The 19,685-nt window shown below is 37.2% G+C and overlaps 1 protein-coding gene across 2 annotated transcripts; it reads right to left on the reverse strand.

The window, feature by feature from the left end:
- Window positions 1–5,579: 5,579 nt before the first annotated feature.
- parp6b (poly (ADP-ribose) polymerase family, member 6b) lies at window positions 5,580–18,935 on the reverse strand. Of its 2 annotated transcripts, XM_067436924.1 has the most exons (23): window positions 18,690–18,935; window positions 18,087–18,255; window positions 17,761–17,838; window positions 15,742–15,836; window positions 15,498–15,558; window positions 15,030–15,120; window positions 14,887–14,953; window positions 14,644–14,793; window positions 13,390–13,528; window positions 12,781–12,912; window positions 12,487–12,582; window positions 12,301–12,393; window positions 11,134–11,259; window positions 10,960–11,025; window positions 10,275–10,342; window positions 10,141–10,189; window positions 9,929–10,041; window positions 9,759–9,831; window positions 9,606–9,675; window positions 8,417–8,496; window positions 8,133–8,196; window positions 7,950–8,034; window positions 5,580–6,287 (listed from the first exon to the last, which is right to left on the reverse strand). In XM_067436924.1, exons 2-23 carry the CDS (start codon window positions 18,129–18,131, stop codon window positions 6,203–6,205), a joined length of 1,926 nt encoding a protein of 641 aa, XP_067293025.1. In that variant the 5' UTR covers window positions 18,132–18,255; window positions 18,690–18,935; the 3' UTR covers window positions 5,580–6,202. The 2 variants fall into 2 exon arrangements, 1 of the variants encoding a protein (XP_067293025.1); XR_010901620.1 differs by lacking the exon at window positions 5,580–6,287 and having other exon boundaries at window positions 7,959–8,034; window positions 8,344–8,496.
- Window positions 18,936–19,685: the final 750 nt, after the last annotated feature.

The raw sequence follows: 19,685 nt of genomic DNA on the forward strand, positions 1-19,685 counted from the left end.
ACACTATTAATTTTATAGGGGTCGTGACTCGTGACAGATAGCAGTATGACAACAGACCCATTTTTCTACTATTATGTGGACTTTCCCTTGGCATCTATTGTTTTTACAAAGTTTATTTTTATAGACTAAACAACATTTCACAGAAACGTTATGGCAGGTTTAGACATTATTCAGTCCCTTAACAGTTTTCATTGCCATTGGGAGGTCTTCATGCAGCCAGGTAATTTCAGATTTTAATATCGTTGTGAGGGTATGTGTTTACATATAATAATAATAATAATAATAATGCATTTTATTTAACAGCGCCTTTCAAAACACCCAAGGTCACTTTACAGGGAAAAACAGCAATAACAATATAAATACATAAATCAACACACTTAAAACACACATGCATCATAGAGACAGAAAAATAAGTAGTAAATCATAAAAAAGCCTGTGTAAAAAGGTAGGTCTTAAGACGAGATTTAAAAGTATGCAGACTGTCAATATTACGGATATCGAGAGGGAGAGAGTTCCACAAGCGAGGGGCCGCATGGCTAAAAGTTCTAGCTCCCATGGTCTTTAAGCGTATACGTGGTAAGACAAGAGAGAGTGATAGTGAGGATCGTAAAGTGCGTGAAGGAGTGTAAATATGAAGAAGATCAGTAAGATAGGGAGGAGCTAGACTGTGAAGTGCCTTGAATGTGAGAAGCAGGATTTTGAAGTCAATTCTATATTTCACTGGAAGCCAGTGAAGTTGCTGGAGAGTTGGTGAAATGTGCATGGTAGAAGGAGTTCTAGTAAGAACACGAGCCGCAGAGTTCTGAACCAACTGAAGTTTATGGAGAAGTTTGGAAGGAAGACCAGTAAGAAGAGCGTTGCAGTAATCAATACGTGAGGTAACTAGTGCACTAATGAGAATTGCAGTGTTGTTCATTGAAAGGGATAGACGAAGGCGATTAATATTACGCAGATGAAAATAAGCGGTACGTGTAATATTATTAATATGGGCTTCAAATGAAAGTGTGCTATCCAGAATTACACCCAAACTCTTAACCTGTGAAGAGGGATAAATGAGATGTTGATCAATATCCACAGGTATATAGTCAGAGTTTGTCAATGTGGATTTTGTCCCTACAAGTAGAACCTAGGTTTTGCTACTATTAAGCTTAAGGAAGTTAGCTGAGAGCCAGTCTTTAATTTCAGCCAAACAACGGGACAAGAGAGGTGGTGGAAAAAAGTCAGAGGTTTTGGAAGATAAGTATAGCTGGGTGTCATCGGCATAGCAGTGAAAGTGAATGCCATATTTCCTGAAAATATGACCAAGTGGAAGTAGATAGATAATGAATAAAAGTGGACCCAAAACAGAGCCCTGAGGAACACCAGTAGTGACTGTCGATGATCTTGATCGGAAGTGCTTTAATTGGACAAACTGAGTACGGCCAGAGAGATATGATATAAACCAGGACAGGGGTGTGCCAGTGATCCCAATAGAAACTAACCTGTCAAGGAGTATTTTGTGCGAGATGGTGTCGAAGGCCACACTCAGGTCGAGAAGGACAAGAATGGTTAATAAACCAGAGTCAGCTGCCAACAACCAGTCATTAGTGATTTTGACAAGAGCTGTCTCTGTACTGTGGTGCGGACGAAAGCCAGATTGAAACTGCTCAAACAGGTTATTTTTGGACAGATGATCATTTACCTGTGTTGCAACACATTTTTCCAGAATTTTAGAGATGAATGGCAAATTAGAAATCGGACGGTAATTATCTAGGTTAGATGGATCCGCCCCTGGTTTCTTAAGGATTGGAGTAATAATAGCAGATTTGAAATAGGAGGGTACATAGCCAGAAGCAAGTGAACAATGGATAATTTTAGAAATTAATGTAGATAAAGAAGGTAAACAGGCTTTGACTAAGTGAGTTGGCAGAGGATCAAGCCAACAGGTAGTAGGCTTGGATTCCCGGATAAGACGCAGTATCTCTGCATCAGTTGGTAATAAAAAAGAAGAGAGACCAGAGTGTGGGGACACTTGAAAAACTGAGCAGCAGTAGTTATAACCTATGTTACTAGCAAGTATTTGTTGGTGAATATTTTTAATCTTAGACTCAAAAAAAGTCATAAAATTGTCACATAGTGTGGTAGAATACATGTCTAATGGCAGAGAATCCGGTGGTCGTAAGATATTTTTTACCACAGAAAAAAGAGATCTTGAATTTGTTTCTCTGGCTCCAATTAAAATAGAGTAATAATCAGATTTAGCTTTAGACAGTGCATCCTTATAAAGTTGGACATGTTCAGAAAGCATTTGTTTATGTACAGTGAGACCAGATTTGGCATACAGACGCTCTAACCTACGACCTTTAGTTTTAAGTTGACGAAGTTCTGGGGTAAACCATGGAGCAGAATGAATGAAAGAGACAGTCCGGGTTTTCACAGGTGGATAATCATCCAAAATCTTAGTTAGTCCATTGTTATAATAAGAAACCAGTACATCAGCATCAGTAAAATCAGCTTTGCTGAAAAAGATGGCAAGTTCATCAGAGAAAGAAGACACATCAATGTTCTTAATGTTCTGAAATTGGATAGAACGACACAGATTTACCTTAAAAACTGTCAGTTGGATGCAGAAAGACACAAGTAGATGGTCTGATATGGACAAGTCGAAAACAGAGCAATTATACGGAATAATGCCAGAAAAGCAAATTAGATCAAGGATATGCCCTTTAGAATGGGTGGGCAAGTTAGTGAATTGCAGCATACCAAAACTATCCAGACAGGATAGAAAATCACTTGTACTTGTGTTGGTGACTTCATCTATATGAATGTTAAAGTCCCCCAGCATGATAACATTCGGAGACATGGGACATATGTAAGTCAGAAGCTCAGAAAGTTCAGTTAAAAAGAAGGGATTGCTCTTAGGGGGCGGTAGATAGACATGAGAATGGTAGGAATAGCCCCATTGATTTTTAGGGCAATCGATTCAAATGAAGAATATGTAGGCACAATTAGCTGGGATACTTTCCATTTCTCTTTATGAAGTATTGCCAAACCCCCTCCCCGTCCAGTAGCGCGGGATTTACAAATAAAGGCATAACCCGGAGGAACAGACTGGTTAAGATGGAGAAAATCATCCTGTTTCTGCCAAGTCTCAGTTAAACAGAGGAAATCAAACTTACGGTCAGACAGCATATCATGCACCAGAGGTCCTTTATTGGAGAGAGATCGTACGTTGAGTAATCCAAAGGAGAGAAACGGATATCCATCCGTTTGGTCTTCAACTCATGCTCTAAATTATTATTTTTTAAAATGCTGACCTTTTTTAAATATGGGCTGTATGAAAACATGACCCTCGGATTAGTTTAAAGGTGCCCTAGAATGAAAAATTGAATTAACTTTGCCATAGTGAAATAAAAAAAGTTCAGTTCATGGACATCACATACTGTAAGTTTCAAACCCCATTGCCTCCTAGTTCTTATGTAAATCACGTGAATCAAAAACACCACGGAAAAATAAGTGATTCACAACATAACGCTCGTTTCGCACTCCGTCTGCAGTGCGTATGCGGTGCAGGAGCTAGATTTAGCTCACACAAGTGGCAAAACATTTAAGGTTATAGCCTAAAATCACAAACAATTAAAATTAGAAACTTACAATAGGCTATTCAAAAACAGCCAGCTGTTTTTTTTCTTTCGTTTTTAAACCCTATTAAAAGAAATCCTGCCGGTCATAAAGAACTTTGCTTTCCACCTCCAAGAAAGGACGAGTGCTCTCCATTATGGCACTTTTTTTTAGCTAAATTCCAGTAAGGTGTCATTTTCTTGCTTTACTTGAGAAAAAAAGCCACGTGTTGACTTTAAAACAAGAGTATATTTTAAATTATATTCATCTGTGGTGAAATAACTAGATTTTCACGTCAGTACATTTATTTTAATGCAAACAATGTTCTGTCGCTTTAATGCAGCAGTGCAGCACAGCAAAAAATAGACTCGGTACGAAAACGATCGCCGCACTGCTGCAGACCCACCGAACGGACTGACGGACCGCATCCGCTTGCAGTGTGAAAGCTGTCATCCGTTAACACTGAAAAAAACTTGCACCGCATACGCACTGCAGACGGAGTATGTGTGAAACGAGTGTTAGGCCAACCGTGACGCAAGCATTGGGGATCAATTATATGCACGCCCCCAACATTTGCATCTGTCCAAACATGTTCATTGTCAGGCGGAACTGACGGAGCCGAATCATCGGGACTGCAGATAAACAAACGACATTTGAGGATAGCAAAAAACGGCTTTAATGACACACGTCATGTTCAGGCTGTGCAGGGGACGTGAGGATTTTTCACATGTCAACAGTCATGGTTGAGGTTTATTATAATCGGATACCACAACAATTCATTTCAAAATCTTTCGTTTGTTCGGCCGATTTCAAGCAGGCTTCGCTCAGCGTCTTAAACTGAAGAAAGTGGCAATTACAACTGTATTCCTGCAAGCAGTAAGTAGAGATTTATCCACTTATTGACTGTTTAAACAATTTCTGATTAAATTGAAAGTTTCTTAAAAAGACAGCATTGTCTAGATAACGCAAGATGCTAGTACAGTAACAATAGGAAACTCCAAGTACCATACAAAACTAAATAGTGTCAAATGACAAAGGGTAATATTATTTTGTATTACAAAATACAACCGTAGATACTTTGCTTACAGATCGTTCCCTCGTTCCTTCTAACAAACGTCACATTTTCCACCATAAAAGTTAAAACGACAAGGCTATTCATTTAAAAAATATATCAATTATATAGTTATATTTTTGAGAACTGATGGAGGCCTATGATGTTTTTGCATGCTTGTATTTCATCACAGTCACTGCTTAGCCTGCATTGTGACTTACTTTATATAAACATGGAATATCGTTGACAAAAAAAGACAAGTCTAAAATGTAGACTGAATGACACTTTATGCAGAACATCTCAAATGGTGATTGCTGAAATGCAGCTTACTTGTTTATTGGTATTTCAGATCATCCGCACGCTAGAGAGAGAGCTCAAGTGCATATGTTTAGGTAAATCAGCGGATAGTATACGTGTTCTTTTCACAGAAAAGCTCTGTTTGGGGGATTTAAATGACTGAAATCTGGCAACCGCAAGCACACAGGCTCTATCTTGTGCATGGATGATCTGAAAACACCAATAAACAAGTAAGCTGCATTTTATCAATCTCCATTTGAGATGTTCTGCTTAAAGTGTCATTCAGTCGGTCAGTGTTCTTTCAGGACGGTCAGGACTCACGAGCCGCTTCGCTGAACAACTTAACTGCTGTGAGCTGTGAGCTGCTGAAATAAGCCAATCAGAGCAGAGCTCAACATTAATATTCATGACTCTTCCAAATAAGGCAAAAACAGAGCGTTACATCCTAGGGACAATTTTTAGGGTTGTTAACGGACCTGTAAAACTGTATCTGGACAATGTTTGCCCTTAAATAAGCCACATACCCTCTATGTAGATATCAGAGAACAATTTAACATATTGTTTTAAATCCTTCTAGGGCACCTTTGACCTCTTATTCAGTTTAACAAAATCATACATTTTTCATCTGTAATGCATCTTATGTGTCGTTTATTGGCAGTCTTCCGCTCGAAGCTCTCTGAAGAGTGAATGAGAACACGGTGCCTTCTAGTGCTCAGCACCAAACTTGTTAACATTTCATGTTGAGAGGTTTAGGACCCATAACAAGTAACTAGCATCACAGCATTCTCATGAAAATAAACTCATTGAACCGACAGATAGGCTGCATTTCACTAGTAAACATAGGCCTACATTAAACATGACTAACAATGAATAGATGTAGATGTAAACACTTTAAAATTGCAGGTTTAAAGAATTATAAACCTGTCCTATTTCATTCCCAAGTTATTTTTATGATTCTCTTTAGGCAATAGAGACCCCCAGTGGGCAAAATGGGAATTGCAGTTTTTGCTGTAAATTTAACAGCACTTCTAATGACTTTGTAGAAAAAATGTAAAGCGAACATGAAGTAGAGACTGAATGAGAAACCGAGAAAATGTTTATCAAAAAAGTTACAAAATGGGTTTCCCTTCTTTTCATGTAAAGAGAAACTTGACTCGAGGTTAGCGTCATCAAAACACCTAGTCTGAGGTAATTCTTTTCCAGTTCATAGGTTCCTTTGTAAAGTTTCTCAAAGAGTCACAGTGATGAAACAGGTCAGCCAATCACCCGCAATATCTCCTTCTGTATCCGGACGTCCTGTGTGTTTATGTTAGCATCTCCTACCTGACCGTCCTCGTACCTGAGGAATGAAAGGCAAAGAACATGCTAAAGCGTAAACATAAAATGTTTTATCATTGTTTTGTTAATGTTCACATATAAAAAGGCTATAACTGAATGTTCTCTGAACGTCAAAAACATCCAGATATTTATATGTTTAATAAAAAATGTTAACCTCCCCTCCTCCTTGAAACAACAACTGCTCTCTTCATGACTGACTGCAAACTGACATTCAGATCTGCCTCCATTTTGGGCTAATTCCAATCAGAATTGAGCATCCCTACGCCTTACACACTCTGGCGGAAAGAACACTGACTGGGGACTTTGGAGGAAGAAGGGCACTTGTGTGCAATAATGAAGCCGTTTGGACCCCACCCTAGGTCACATGACCATAAACGATTCAATTTCTTCCTTGAAATGACCTTCTCATGTTCCCTTTCACTAACAGACTTGTGGAAGGGCCCTTCATGAAGGCATTCAGTTTTCCACTTTCATTTGGAACGCCTCAAAAAAGTATGTCCCCTTCACGAAGTGCCCTTCAAAGGTGCAAAAAGGCTGTTTAGAAATCACCCATAGCCCAACTTTCTACAATCCAATCAATTCCCGAAGGACAATATTAAATCCCGTCCTCCATTTTTCCAATTCCAGAAGCTGTTTCCAAGTGAAACAACTTCCGTTTCATGCCGACTTTAATATTACTGGAAGAACGTTTGTTCATAGCTTTAAAAGAACCACAACATTAGCTTAAGTGTTTAGAATGTTTCCTGTTACACTCAAAATAATTACTTGTTGTAGTCATTTTTACAAATAACAATTTAGTTATATGAACAAAAGAAAGTCAAATAAAGCTCACAAAATCTCTTTAGCTAAATACAAACCATTTGAATTGGGCAATGTTACATAATATTTATAAGTGCAGTTAACTTAATAATGTTATGTTAAATTTATAAAAGTTTATTATGTTAGGTGAACACATTTATCATTTAAATTTACATTATTAAATTAACTACTTGCTCTTCAAGTGTAAGTGGAAAACTATTAATAACAACAAGCAATTTTTTTTAGAAACAACAGTCAAAAATAACTTAATTGAGGGCAAAAATTCATTCTAATAAATATGTGTTTATGAGTGCCCACCACTCTTCTGCATAATTGTAACCACAAAATTACAGAAACTCAACTAAATGTCCAAAATACAGCTCTGAAAAAAATTAAGAGACCACTTAACATTGATTTCTCAACGTTAAGTGGTCTCTTAATTTTTTTCAGAGCTGTAACTGAACATTAAACACTAACATAAACTAACAACATATTTCCCTTTACTGAAAAAAATAAATAAAATTTGAATCCCTAAATTTACTCTCCTAATGCGGTCCCTTGCAAAGCATGCTGGGAACTATAGATCCACTGCTCAGTTTGTTTGTTTCCCTCAGCAATGTTAAGTTGACCGAACAAACACTTAATTAAGTAAAGCTGTAAAATTTTAAATTTAGTAAAATTTTACTTACTTAATTAAGTAAAGCTGACAGTACTCATTTTTAGTAGAAACAACGCAGTAAATTTAAGTTCATTTAGTTACATGAGTTTTTTTTTTTAAAAGAAATGTGAACAAGAATGATTAGAGTGCAACTAACAACAATGAAAGTGTTTTTTTGTTGTTGAGTGTAGTTGGAGAGATACTCACACAAAAAAGAAGCGTGTGCAGACGTGATCAGAAATCGGGCAAACCCAAATATTTCCATGTTTCTGTAGATCTTTTGATGTTATTACTGTTGAAAAAAGATTATAAGGGTCTTAACTTCAGTCAAACTGAACACAATGATTTCACTGACATATTTTGTATTTCCAGGTATTATTAACATCGTACCCTCACACAGAGCAACGCAGTTCAGATTCCGACTCTGAAGAAACCTTGACTGTATGGGCCGACACTGCGAAAGAAACAAGACACATTTAGCAGTGATGCATACTATACAACAAGGTAAGCATCTGTCTAGCGATGTGAGTGCAATCCCAAAAGTGAACAAATAAAACTCTCAAATGACTGCTTATATTGTTTCCAATCATGTTTGACTCACCTAGCCCGATAAACTACAGACTGCACCTGTAATACATCCGTATCAGTCCAATCTCCACAGATAGAGTTAATACCTGTAAGACAGTGTTGACCCGGTTGTAGTGCTGTACTAATTCCTCTTTAGTAGGCATGTGGTGCTGTCCCTTTCCCATTCCTGCACACAAATACAGCACAATTAGCTAAAACTGCAGTAAAACATTAATAAATCTTTTCAAATTAAATATATGAGTGTCACGCACAGCAAAGGATCTGAATACTTAGGACCATGTGATATTTCAATTTTTCTTTTTTAATAAATGATTAAACTTTAACTGCAAAAGGGCAACAGTTCTGGTCCAACAATAACAAAAACTACGACTTTATTCAGCATTGTCTTCTCTTCCGCGTTTGTTTTCAAACCTCAAATAAAGATTCAAACAATTATGAATCATCTTATTGATTCATGATTCGGATCGCGTGTCAAACTGCTGAAATCACATGACATTGGCGATCCAAAAATAGTGTGTGGTATAATGTGCATACACTTGGATACGCTGTCAGACTAAATATAAAATATCTTAAACTGTGTTCCGAAGATGAAAGGAGGTCTTACGGGTGTGAAACGACATTAGGGTGAGTCATTAATGACATCAATTGCATTTTTGGGTGAACTAAGCCTTTAAGCCCGATTATGGCTAAAGGGAGTCGCACACCAGACGCAAAGCTTAGCGCCACGTCTCAGGTACCTCATACCGGACACGCACATTATATACACGCAAGCTCAATTTAGAATCAACTTCTGAAGGAAGAGCTGCACGATGAGTGTATATTTCATCTTAGGGTCATCGTAGCTCTGTGGTGTGGTAGTATGGAAGCAGAAGATTCATTATTAATTCACGCAAAAAACACGATGCACACATGTGTAGCCGATTTCACATGTATGAAACCAAACAAACCGCACAACAGACGCGAAGCTCAGCGCCACATCTTAAAAATATTGAGCACCCACATATTGCCAAAATGGTATGAACCTCGTGTTATAACACCCGCAAAGATTCATGCATCGAATCTTCGTTAAATTATTGCATTAAACATATTCAATTAATATCTTAGGTTAACAGACTGACTTGACAACCCTAAAAAAAATTAGGGTCAATATATTTCCTGTCCCAAATTTCCAAATATGTACACAAATGTTTCTGTCTCTCAAAATGTCCACAACGATTTACTTTTCTATGCACATTTAAAACCAAACAAATTGCACCAAAGACTCTAACGGCCTACCTGAGTATCCAAATGAGATGCTGGAGATAGGGCTGAGGTAGATGCCCTTCCCATAGGCCGCCCCATGCAGCTTGTGTCAAAGAGAACAAGAAGAAATATTGGCCAAGTAGTAAATCTGTGGGTAAAACACTACATTAGGAGTAAATGTGGTACCTGCAGTTTCGTGTAGGAGGCATTTACAAGGCCATTTCGTAGAATGGAGTGCCAGTTTTCAATATGAGAACCACTGAAGATAGAGAACCAGTGATTAGTCACGGGAGTCAATGTTTTCATGCTGCTCCAGGCTGGTTTATGATATGATCTCATACTAAACTAAAGCTCACTGAAAAGCGAACGTGCTGCCGTGGAGTTTTCTGGCGGTGCGGAAGCGGGCCTCTTTGGCAGGAGGACTGCTGAGGAGCAGGAACTGATGGGAGGTGTGCATGAACTTCAGTTGCTGTAAGCACAAAAACGGAGGCGTGATAAATAGACAGACAGAGAAAATGAAGGCTTAGTCACACCATTTTTGAAAGAAAATGTGATCAAACGCCCTTACCCTGCTGGAGGGGAGCTTGACAATGTGAGACCTGTTGCTGGATATAATCCTGAGAAGAAAAAGAAGATTAAGGGTCATTACGATGACAGGAAAATGTTGGAGAATTCCATTAAAGGAAACACAGCTTCACTCACCACTGCAGCAGAGGATGTGCAAGCGGGTCCATTTTGTCCATCTGTTTCTTTATTTCAACATAAGGGCCCTGAAAAATATAAGTTTAGGTGTCACTTATTCCCTTAACAATGAATATGGACAGTTTATAAAATGTGAACATTGATGTAGATATTTAGCCTGGATGCCAGCCGAACTTAGCCCCGCCCACAAAATGTTTAGTTCGGGCAGTTCGGTCTGGCCTCGATCCATAAAGGAATAATTATCTTCGAACAGAAACTGTTCGGACCAATGAAATCATCAGGGCGGGCTTTAGACGATGACGGACAGATGATCAACAGTAACGTAATCATTCACATCATTAAAGGGGCTTGGATTATTGTTTGAATCCTAAACGGAGAGCTTGTTTGTATATGCATTCACCTCATATGCAAACAACCCGCGGAAAAAAACACGGACTTGGCAACACAGTGCAGTTGAGCTCTGTTGACGTTTGACAACTAACGTAATGCGTCGCTTCGTTGTTTTGATTGGTTGTAGGTCTATCCAAACGAGGTCTTTCCAGGTTCGGTTGAAACACACCCCATAATCACAGCAGTTTCAGACTCATATTCTGACTAGAATTGAGTATGACCATTCAAACCTGGTTTCGAATAATGACAAGACACAGATCTCAAATAGTGTTGCCATTTAAATAAAACCACTCACTTGTGTTATTTCTCGGATTGACGTGATGCTGTCTAATGCTCTCTGCAGCCGCTCGTAACTTCTTTTCTGTAGAAAAATTAACCAAGGTCACGCAATCATTCTAAACATGAAATTCCAAAATTCTAAACCTGAAATTAGAAACATTTTATTAATTGTATTTGGTAAAGAATCTACCTTTGGATTGAAGGCCAGAGATTTGGGATCATGAGGGTCAACGACAGAGGGGTAAGGGTCAAAGATAATGCTTTTACGGGCCGAATCAAGTGCAGCACGACACATTGCCACCAGCAGGTCAACTACCTGTACAAAAACATGATCTATTATAACATTTTGAAGTAATAAGGACTTTTGGTAATCCTTTTGGTTTGATATATTTTTTTATTGTAATATTATGTTAAAATGTCATGTATTCATGTGATACAGAGCTGTATTTTCAGCATCATTACTCCAGTCTTCAGTGTCACGTGATCCTTCAGAAATAGGATTCATTCTATGACATTATCAATATTGAAAACTTATATTAATTAAATCAATAAATAATTATTATTTTTTGGAAACGTGATATATTTTTCAAGATTATTTGATGAATAGAAAATTATAAGATTATATACTATATTAAATTAAATTATAAATGTCTTACTTAATGTAATGCTGAACAAAATTATACATTTCTTATTTTTGTTAAAATAAATCTTACACCAAACATTTGAATGGTAGTGTATCTAAAATAGTTATTTTAAATTGTACAAAAATGTCCTTCAATAGACTTCTTTCAACAACATTAAAAATTCCTAAATATACCAAACTTTTAACTGGTAGTGTATATACATATTATAAAATATTATATTAATATTATAAATATTAATTTTATATAGAAACAATAGAAGTCCACACTGTAAAAAAATATTTAGGAAAAAAGTTACCTGGTTGCCTTAACATTTTGAGTTCATTGAAATTAAAATTTTGAGTCAATACAATTACATTTTTTTGAGATTCGACAACCTTTATTAAAATATTATTAAAAGATTTTGTAAGTATATTGGGTAATTGTGTGTGTGTTATTTCTGATGACGCAGTAAAACATGCCAAATTGTGCTATTTTCATGATTTATCAATTTTTTTATGTGCTTCAGATACATTAATATTTTGAGTTTCTATTTATTAAACAAATTTCCTTCATTTTATCAACTCAATTTTTTTTATTTCAATAAACTCAAAATTTTAAGGCAAGCAGGTTACTTACTTTTTTTAAGTTAAACCAGCAAAAACCAACAAATTATTTTTTTTACAGTGTATGGTATATTCTTGATTTAGCTAATTATGGATGTGTGTGTGTGATACCTCAGCTCCAGTGGCTACATCTTCTGCAGCTCCTGACATGACGCCCAGAGTGTTGAAGGAGAAGACGCACAGTTCTCTCGTACAAACAGCAGGCTGAACAACAGGAAGAAAAAACAAACTGTGATGATGATAGTGGGATAGATGCATCTGTGTATTTTAATGGAGATTTCCAAGTATTAACTGTACCTTGAGCATGGAGCCGTTCTGAAAGACATGCTGCTCATCACAGACCACACAATAATCGTTCAGAGTTGGGATCCTCTGCTCTGAGTACTTCATAACCTAGAGGACAAAAAAGGAGAATTAGCTAAGTTGGATAATCAGGATAGTTATGGAATTTGCCTTAAATAGAGGTAAGAATAAAACGGCAAGAAATCATGCAAAGAATGCAAGAAAGAAGACCAGCTGTAATTCATTATGCAAATATTAGAAGTGTTTTACATTTAAACATAGAATAGATTTAATTTAGTTGAGGTTTACCTGCACGAGGAAGCCGTACTCCAGGGTCGGGATGCTCTTGCAGTGGATGAGCGCTTGTGAGGAGAAGAAGAGCTGAATGAGCTGCCTGGTGGTGATATGCACTGTGGATCTTGAGCCTGGGACGGCCACAGTCTGTTAAAAAAAACACTGCGTCAATCATTTGACAATAAATGGTTTTATAGATTAATATACACAAAGAGAGAAAGAAAATAAATAAATAAATATACATACACACTACCATTTGGGGTCTATTTGATGATACTTTTATTCAGCAAGGATGCATTAAATTGGTCAAAAGTGACAGTAATGATATTTATAATATATTTTATAATATATATTTTGTTCAAATAAATGCTGTTGCTATAAATCACATGACACTGAAGACTGGAGTAATGATGCTGAAAATACAGCTTTGCATCACAGGAATAAATTACATTTCAAAATGTATTCAAATAGAAAAGTTATTTTTAATTGATAATGTTATATTAATATATAATAATATAATAATAATATTTCATAATATTGCTGTTTTTTTATTTATTTCTAATCAAATAAATGTACCCTACCCAGAGCAGGGTTTTACATTATTATATGCGTTTTTAAACGTACTTGTCCAATTGGGCTGGAGGTGTGCAGTTCTCCTTTGGTGCAGGACATGGAGCGGCTCATCAAGCGGGTCACTCTCAACTCTTGTCCTGCTGGCCTTGCCTTCACCCCAGGGCCCTGAATAAGAGGAACACTGGAGCACCTGGGGAAAAAAAGCTGTTATTATATTACAATGTTAATTTTACTATTGGCATATTTGGCACATTTACTCCCTAGATCAGTGGTTCTCAACCGTTTTTTACTCCAAATTCCCCCTTCTCCAAATCAATATTGCAAAACCCCACTAAGATGCTTTACATTTCCTCTTATACTGTACTTATGCTGCAAAGAGAACTTTTTTATTAAAAAAAAACAAGTTTGCTAGTGTTTTTCCTCACCTACTGCATGTTATTTTCCAAACAAAATAAATTAGATACATTTAAATATTCAGTATTCTTTTTGCATGCATACTTTGTAAATGGAAGCTATACTTCATAACTTCTTAAAAGAACTCACTCGGCTCAATTAAAACTTTTAAAAAAACAATATATAAGATAGAATCAAAGCTCTTAAATTCTAAAGTACTTGAAAGCACTTAAGCACAAGTCAACCTGTCATGCCACATCAAATTGTCCTTTTTGGGTTTAATTATCTCTTTAAAGGTTTTTCACACAATTGACTTATCTGTACACCGCTGTTTTCTCTGTCCTAAAAACTGCCTGATGATTTCCTTGTTCTATGAAGTCCCTCCTTCAGAAACACGTAACGAGTTCTGATTGGGCCAGCGCTTCCCGTGTTGTGATTGGACAGCAGCTTAGCGCACTTTGCCCGGAAAGGTCCCGCCTCTTACCATAACGGGGAGATGCAAGCGCTGAATGCGCGCTCTTCTCTACGTGAGACAGGAACAAGACCACGCCCCCTATTTTGCGTGTTCTTGTGGGCGGAGGGTTAGTCAACAAACGGTTCTAGTGACGTCATTACATCCCTGCACTTCCTGCTGTAGTCCAAACCGGCCGTAGGCTTTGAAAGGGAACTTCTGTTAAATAAAATATCTCGCTTGGCATTGAACTTTGAGCTTTATAATTTTACAGGTATTATTTATGCTCCAACAGCAACATTTCACACTAACTAAAGTTTAAAAGATGGAATTGCGAAGAACAGGACCTTTAAATTAATTTTGTGTTATCTTACGGTCCCCCTTGAGGATCACTGAGGCCCCTCTAATGGGCCGTGGCCCCCTGGTTGAGAAACACTGCTCTAGATTGTGTTGGATCTTACTTGGTTATTGGTGAGAAGATGCTGAGTCCAGCTCTGAACTTCTTGATGGTTCCTCCAGCCTTAAACCAGCTGTGTCTCTTCCTCTGTTGTGCGTTCAGGAACTCGTTGCTGAGATGTTTCCATTGATTAGATACAAACGTGCTGAGAATCCTAGGAGAAGACATCAATATTAGTTGGTGTAATCATTACCGAGGCATATGCAGTAAGTCAGTTTGGACAAAATAGAAAAGAAACACAGCTCACCTTTTCAGCTGCACCCCAAGGCAGAAACCATCTTTACAAGTTGGCTGGAACACCTCCACAGTGGGTTCTTAAAGAGGTGGAGATGCTGTCAGCGGATTTAAGTGGATATAGTTAACAAGTGAGGAACTAAAATAGTTACACACCTGGTCCATCCAGATACTGGGAGAGGGAGAAACGAAGGCGTAAAATGATTGGCTCTGTTCTACTGACCTTCCATGCTGACGCCACCTCCTCCTACAAAATGGAAACATTATTTTAGTATCATTGAGCAATTATTATTATTATTTAGTTTAATATATGTGTTTTTTTGTATTTTCATTTTTTTTGTTCATATTTTATTAGTTATAGTTTTTATTATTTGTCTATTAATTTTATTTAAATTAGATTTTGTTTAATACATCAAGATAAACTCTTGAAACTCTGAAAATCTTGATTTGGGAATTAGCTGAAATGAAATAAGCAAACGATTATTTTATTGCATGTAACAAAAGTATTTTTTTTATGGTTTTAGTTTAAAGTTAACTATACTTTAAAGTTAAACTTTTTCCTTGTGGCTCATTTCGAATTTGTTAAATATGTAAATTATTAAAGTAAGTTCTAAAAGCTCTTACATCCAGGAAGCTGACATTAATATGCAGGTCAATGTCCACATCGTCAATGGTTTCATACTCCCTGGAATATAGAGAGCGGGTAAAAACTCAGCAGTTACATTATAACAAAATAATAACTAAATGATCAATGACCTCAAACGCAGGAGAAATTACATGATCCTCATATACAAACTCAGTTGATTTCCTTTTATTCACATGATAGCATTTCATGGGAATTGTAGAAGCTTTGTGGGTCAAAATGTACCTGACAGAAACAGCACTTTCAGAATAGATGTCCTTCACTGCACCAACATCGATGTCCAGCTGCGGGTGTCGACTCAGGTCAGTGGCAAATTGTCCCTGCAAAGAAATAGGCGTTAGCATAGGAGTCATCATTTGATGTCTATTGATGATAAGTCTATGTTTTTTTTCTAACAAATTTCTTCAGAAATAGCAGGGAAAGCATATGATAATCTCACACTATAGGGAAAGCATATTATAATCTCACTATAGGGAAAGCCTATTATAATATCAACTAGAGCCAATTCTTGTATAACATATTCTGTACTGGCTCTATGTGATTATGTCCACTGAGAATAATGTATTGTTTGCCATAACTGTTACCCCGTTTTTACGCTCCCAGACATTCTCAGAATGTCCCTGCTGGTATCAAGTATGTTGCCTAGTAAACTTCCCAGAACATTCCGAGATGGTCATGATAATGTTTTCAGAACATGTTTGAGTGACTCATTGTACACTGGGGTGCTTTGCAAATGAGGGTTAGTAAAATGGAGGATTTGCACAAAAGTTGCTTCTCAAAGATGAATCAATACCAACTCTTCGTGATCCAACTCCATATCCAGAGCACCAGAACACAAGTACCACACTTTATTATGTGCTTGCAAATCGCCCTTTCTAAATGTGCTTATGTGACTAACGCCAGGTAGGCTACCATTGTCTCTTACTGAATTCACAGAGACCAGAGCTTGTTATTTTTAGCCTGAAAATGCTCACCGCCTGTATAATTCAGAAGTGTGCTTTTATAACTTCTTAAAAATAAAACTAATAACATAGCTCTGATCTCTGTAAATTCAATCAGTGTAATGGTAACTTTAGCCACATTAGCCGTCAATGTGCTAACAGCGTGCTCACAAAGCCAATTTGCATATAAATTCACAAAATGTGCGGTACTGTATATGAAGTTGGACATCCTTGAGATGTAACTTTTAGGTAAATCCCAAACTTTTTCAATAAAACATCATAATCTAAACCTGTTAATTCTCAATAAGAGCTTCTTTAGAACTTAACTTTGAACCAAACTATGCAGGACAGCGGCTCACTAGGACCGAACTGATGAAAACAATTGTACCCTAAGGACCAATTGTGAGCCTTTTAAATGTACGGTTATACATTTTGTTCCCCAAGGAGCAAAATTGTACCTCCACTGTACTTTGTTTTTCTGAGAGTGTAGTGTAGAGACCACTGCACTGAACAAGATATGCAACGCGGAGTCCTGAATGAAATATCCACATCTGACAAACAAGACCATAGAATAACCTAAATGGAACATCCCCCCATTATTATATGACCAACAGATGATCATGTGGGAACATTCTGTTAAATATCCTCTTTGTAACGTTGCTATGTGACCACAGAATAACCAAAATGGAACGTCCCCCTAAAGTAATTTAATGAACATTATTATATGAAGAATAGAGGACCGTGTGGAAATGTTGTGTTAATGTCCCAAATGCCCTCTTTGTAACTGCCATGTGACCATTGAATAACCAAAATGGAACATCCCCCTAAAGTCATTAAAAGGAACCTTGAACTGCAGCACATTCATAACCAAAAGAGGACGCTTTAGGAACTTCCCTAATGTTCTATGAAGGTTTAACCAATTGAAAATAATGTCCAAAATGATTTGTTCATTTGGTATTCATTAGAAGCAGACAGACACTCTTTGGTTGGCAAGAAATCTGAAGCAAGTTCAGGTAATCTGAAAATCTGGAGCCATCTGCTTCTCCTCATACTAGGGAGCCACCTTTAAACCTACACTAATCTCCTTGAAAACCCCACAATGCACTTTGGTAACCCCGATGTAGCCTACTTTACATTCAGCCACTGGGGTATGTAGAGTAACAAAATGAGCAAATTATAAATAAAATACATGTTAGATCAATAAAATACACGAATAAATGAACAAAATTAGCTTTGATTGCAAATTTAGCAAATTCGCTTCAGGTTTAGCATGTGTTAGTAGATTGCTTGGTGATATGCTAACCTGGGCACCGTAGAAGAAATCCTCCCCATCGCTGTCACCATCCGAGTCCTCGTCACTCCAGAATTGCTCACCGATGCTCTGGAAAAGTTATCACGGGTCAATCACAGCTAATTTCCCCTGTGAAGCACTAATTCATTACCCTTCCCCCATTCATTAGACACTGAATAGTCCTTATCAGTCTGTCTGTAATCTACTCAGCGAGGTGAGTGTGTCAGTAGGGCAGCCTACATCTTAGATCATCAGCTTGGTCTGGTTATTCTGTCCGTCAAGGCACGTTATTTGCGTACAGTGCATTAGATGATGGTGAGGATGTGTGATTTCCCTACCATGCTGTTCATAGATGCTGCTCTAGTGAGTTTCCTCTGCCACATTCATCCATTCCAGCTAAGTGTGGTTTGGATAGGCTGGGATTTGTGTGGGAAGTCAACGCAGGTTGAACAAAGCCGGATGTGCTCATTTATTGGGGTCCATTATGAAAGTCATCTCCATGGTAATCTGTGACAACACAATTCAAGAGTGGCCATTCATTAAACACCCATTTAGAGTTCATTTGTGGCACCACGCACGTATTGACTGCGTGTGGCGCACATTGCAAACCACTTAAAATGTGATTGCATGCAAGTATTTGATATATGGAGGATTACATTTATTTATTTTAAATACAGTATTTTTTTATATTAAATAGTTTTTTAATAGAATAATTATAATAATTAATCATGTGGACACTGTATGAGTCCATTGTTTCTGTTCTTTACACACACCATTTGTCTTTGGTAATTATCCTGTACACCTGTTGGATGTTCTGTTTTCTTTAAACAATAAATGAACTAAAATATGAATTAATAAAACATAACATGAGCACAAGAATCCCTAAAATATTAGCTATATTACATTTGCAGTAGTTCTGCACTGTAAAAGAAAAGTCTTACCTTTTGAAGACAAGGGAGATGCTGTATGGCATAACCTTAACAAAACATCCCAAAATGCTCCACACCAAGAAGCTTGTAAATATATATATATAGCCTATATATAAAGTGAGTCAGCAAACACAAATATTCTCAATTAGAAATGTGTACCCCTATTGTCTAGCGCGTGTCTTCTTCTTGTGGTTTGCTTTTGTCGCTGTCTCTGCTGTCTGCTTTCTCCCTGACAACACACAGCTCGGGCATGCTCAGTGTGTGCCGTCCGGGTCATGAGACCGGCAGCTGACAGCCAGTGTGCTAGTAGCAGGAGGTGAGGGGAGGGGAGGAGAGGAGGTGAACTGAAAAGACATGCCTGGTAGATCATGGAACAGAAGATCAAATGCAACCCCCCGTGTGTCCATGACCTGACATTTTCATCTCTTAATGCATGCTGTGTTATACACACACGTGTGAGTGTCTGTCATTTATTTAACAAAGGGTGGATATATTGCATTCTGCTCTGCTCTGCTCTGTTCTTGTGTTGAGTTGTATTCTATTCAGTTTTTTTATGTCGTGTTAAGTTATTTTCATACCATCCGTTATGATGGGTTGAATTCCATTTTGTGCTCTGTTATATTTTGTTCTTTTGAGTTTTAATGTATCGTCTTAAGTTGAATTCTATCCTGTCCTATTTAATTGAGTTGTGTTCTTAACTGTTATTCTGTAGTGTGTTGAAATCTATTTTGTTGACTTGTGTACTATTCTATGTGCTCAGTTCTGTTTTTGTGGTGTCATATTTTCTGGTGTGTTGAGTTCTATTCTATTGTTTTATTCTATTCTGTTTTATTGTGTGTTAAGTTCTATTCTATTGGGTTTTATTTTATTGTGTTGAATTGTATTTCATTATATCCTTTTACTTTACGGTGAAGTCATTTCTATTCTCTGTTCTGTTTTGTTTTTTGTGGTTTTGTGAGTTCTATTGTATTGTGTTAATTCTATCCGGTCCTATTGAATTTTGTTCTT

Source organism: Pseudorasbora parva, chromosome 25 (genome assembly GCF_024679245.1).
Source record: "Pseudorasbora parva isolate DD20220531a chromosome 25, ASM2467924v1, whole genome shotgun sequence".
Classification (NCBI taxonomy): Eukaryota; Metazoa; Chordata; class Actinopteri; order Cypriniformes; family Gobionidae; genus Pseudorasbora; species Pseudorasbora parva.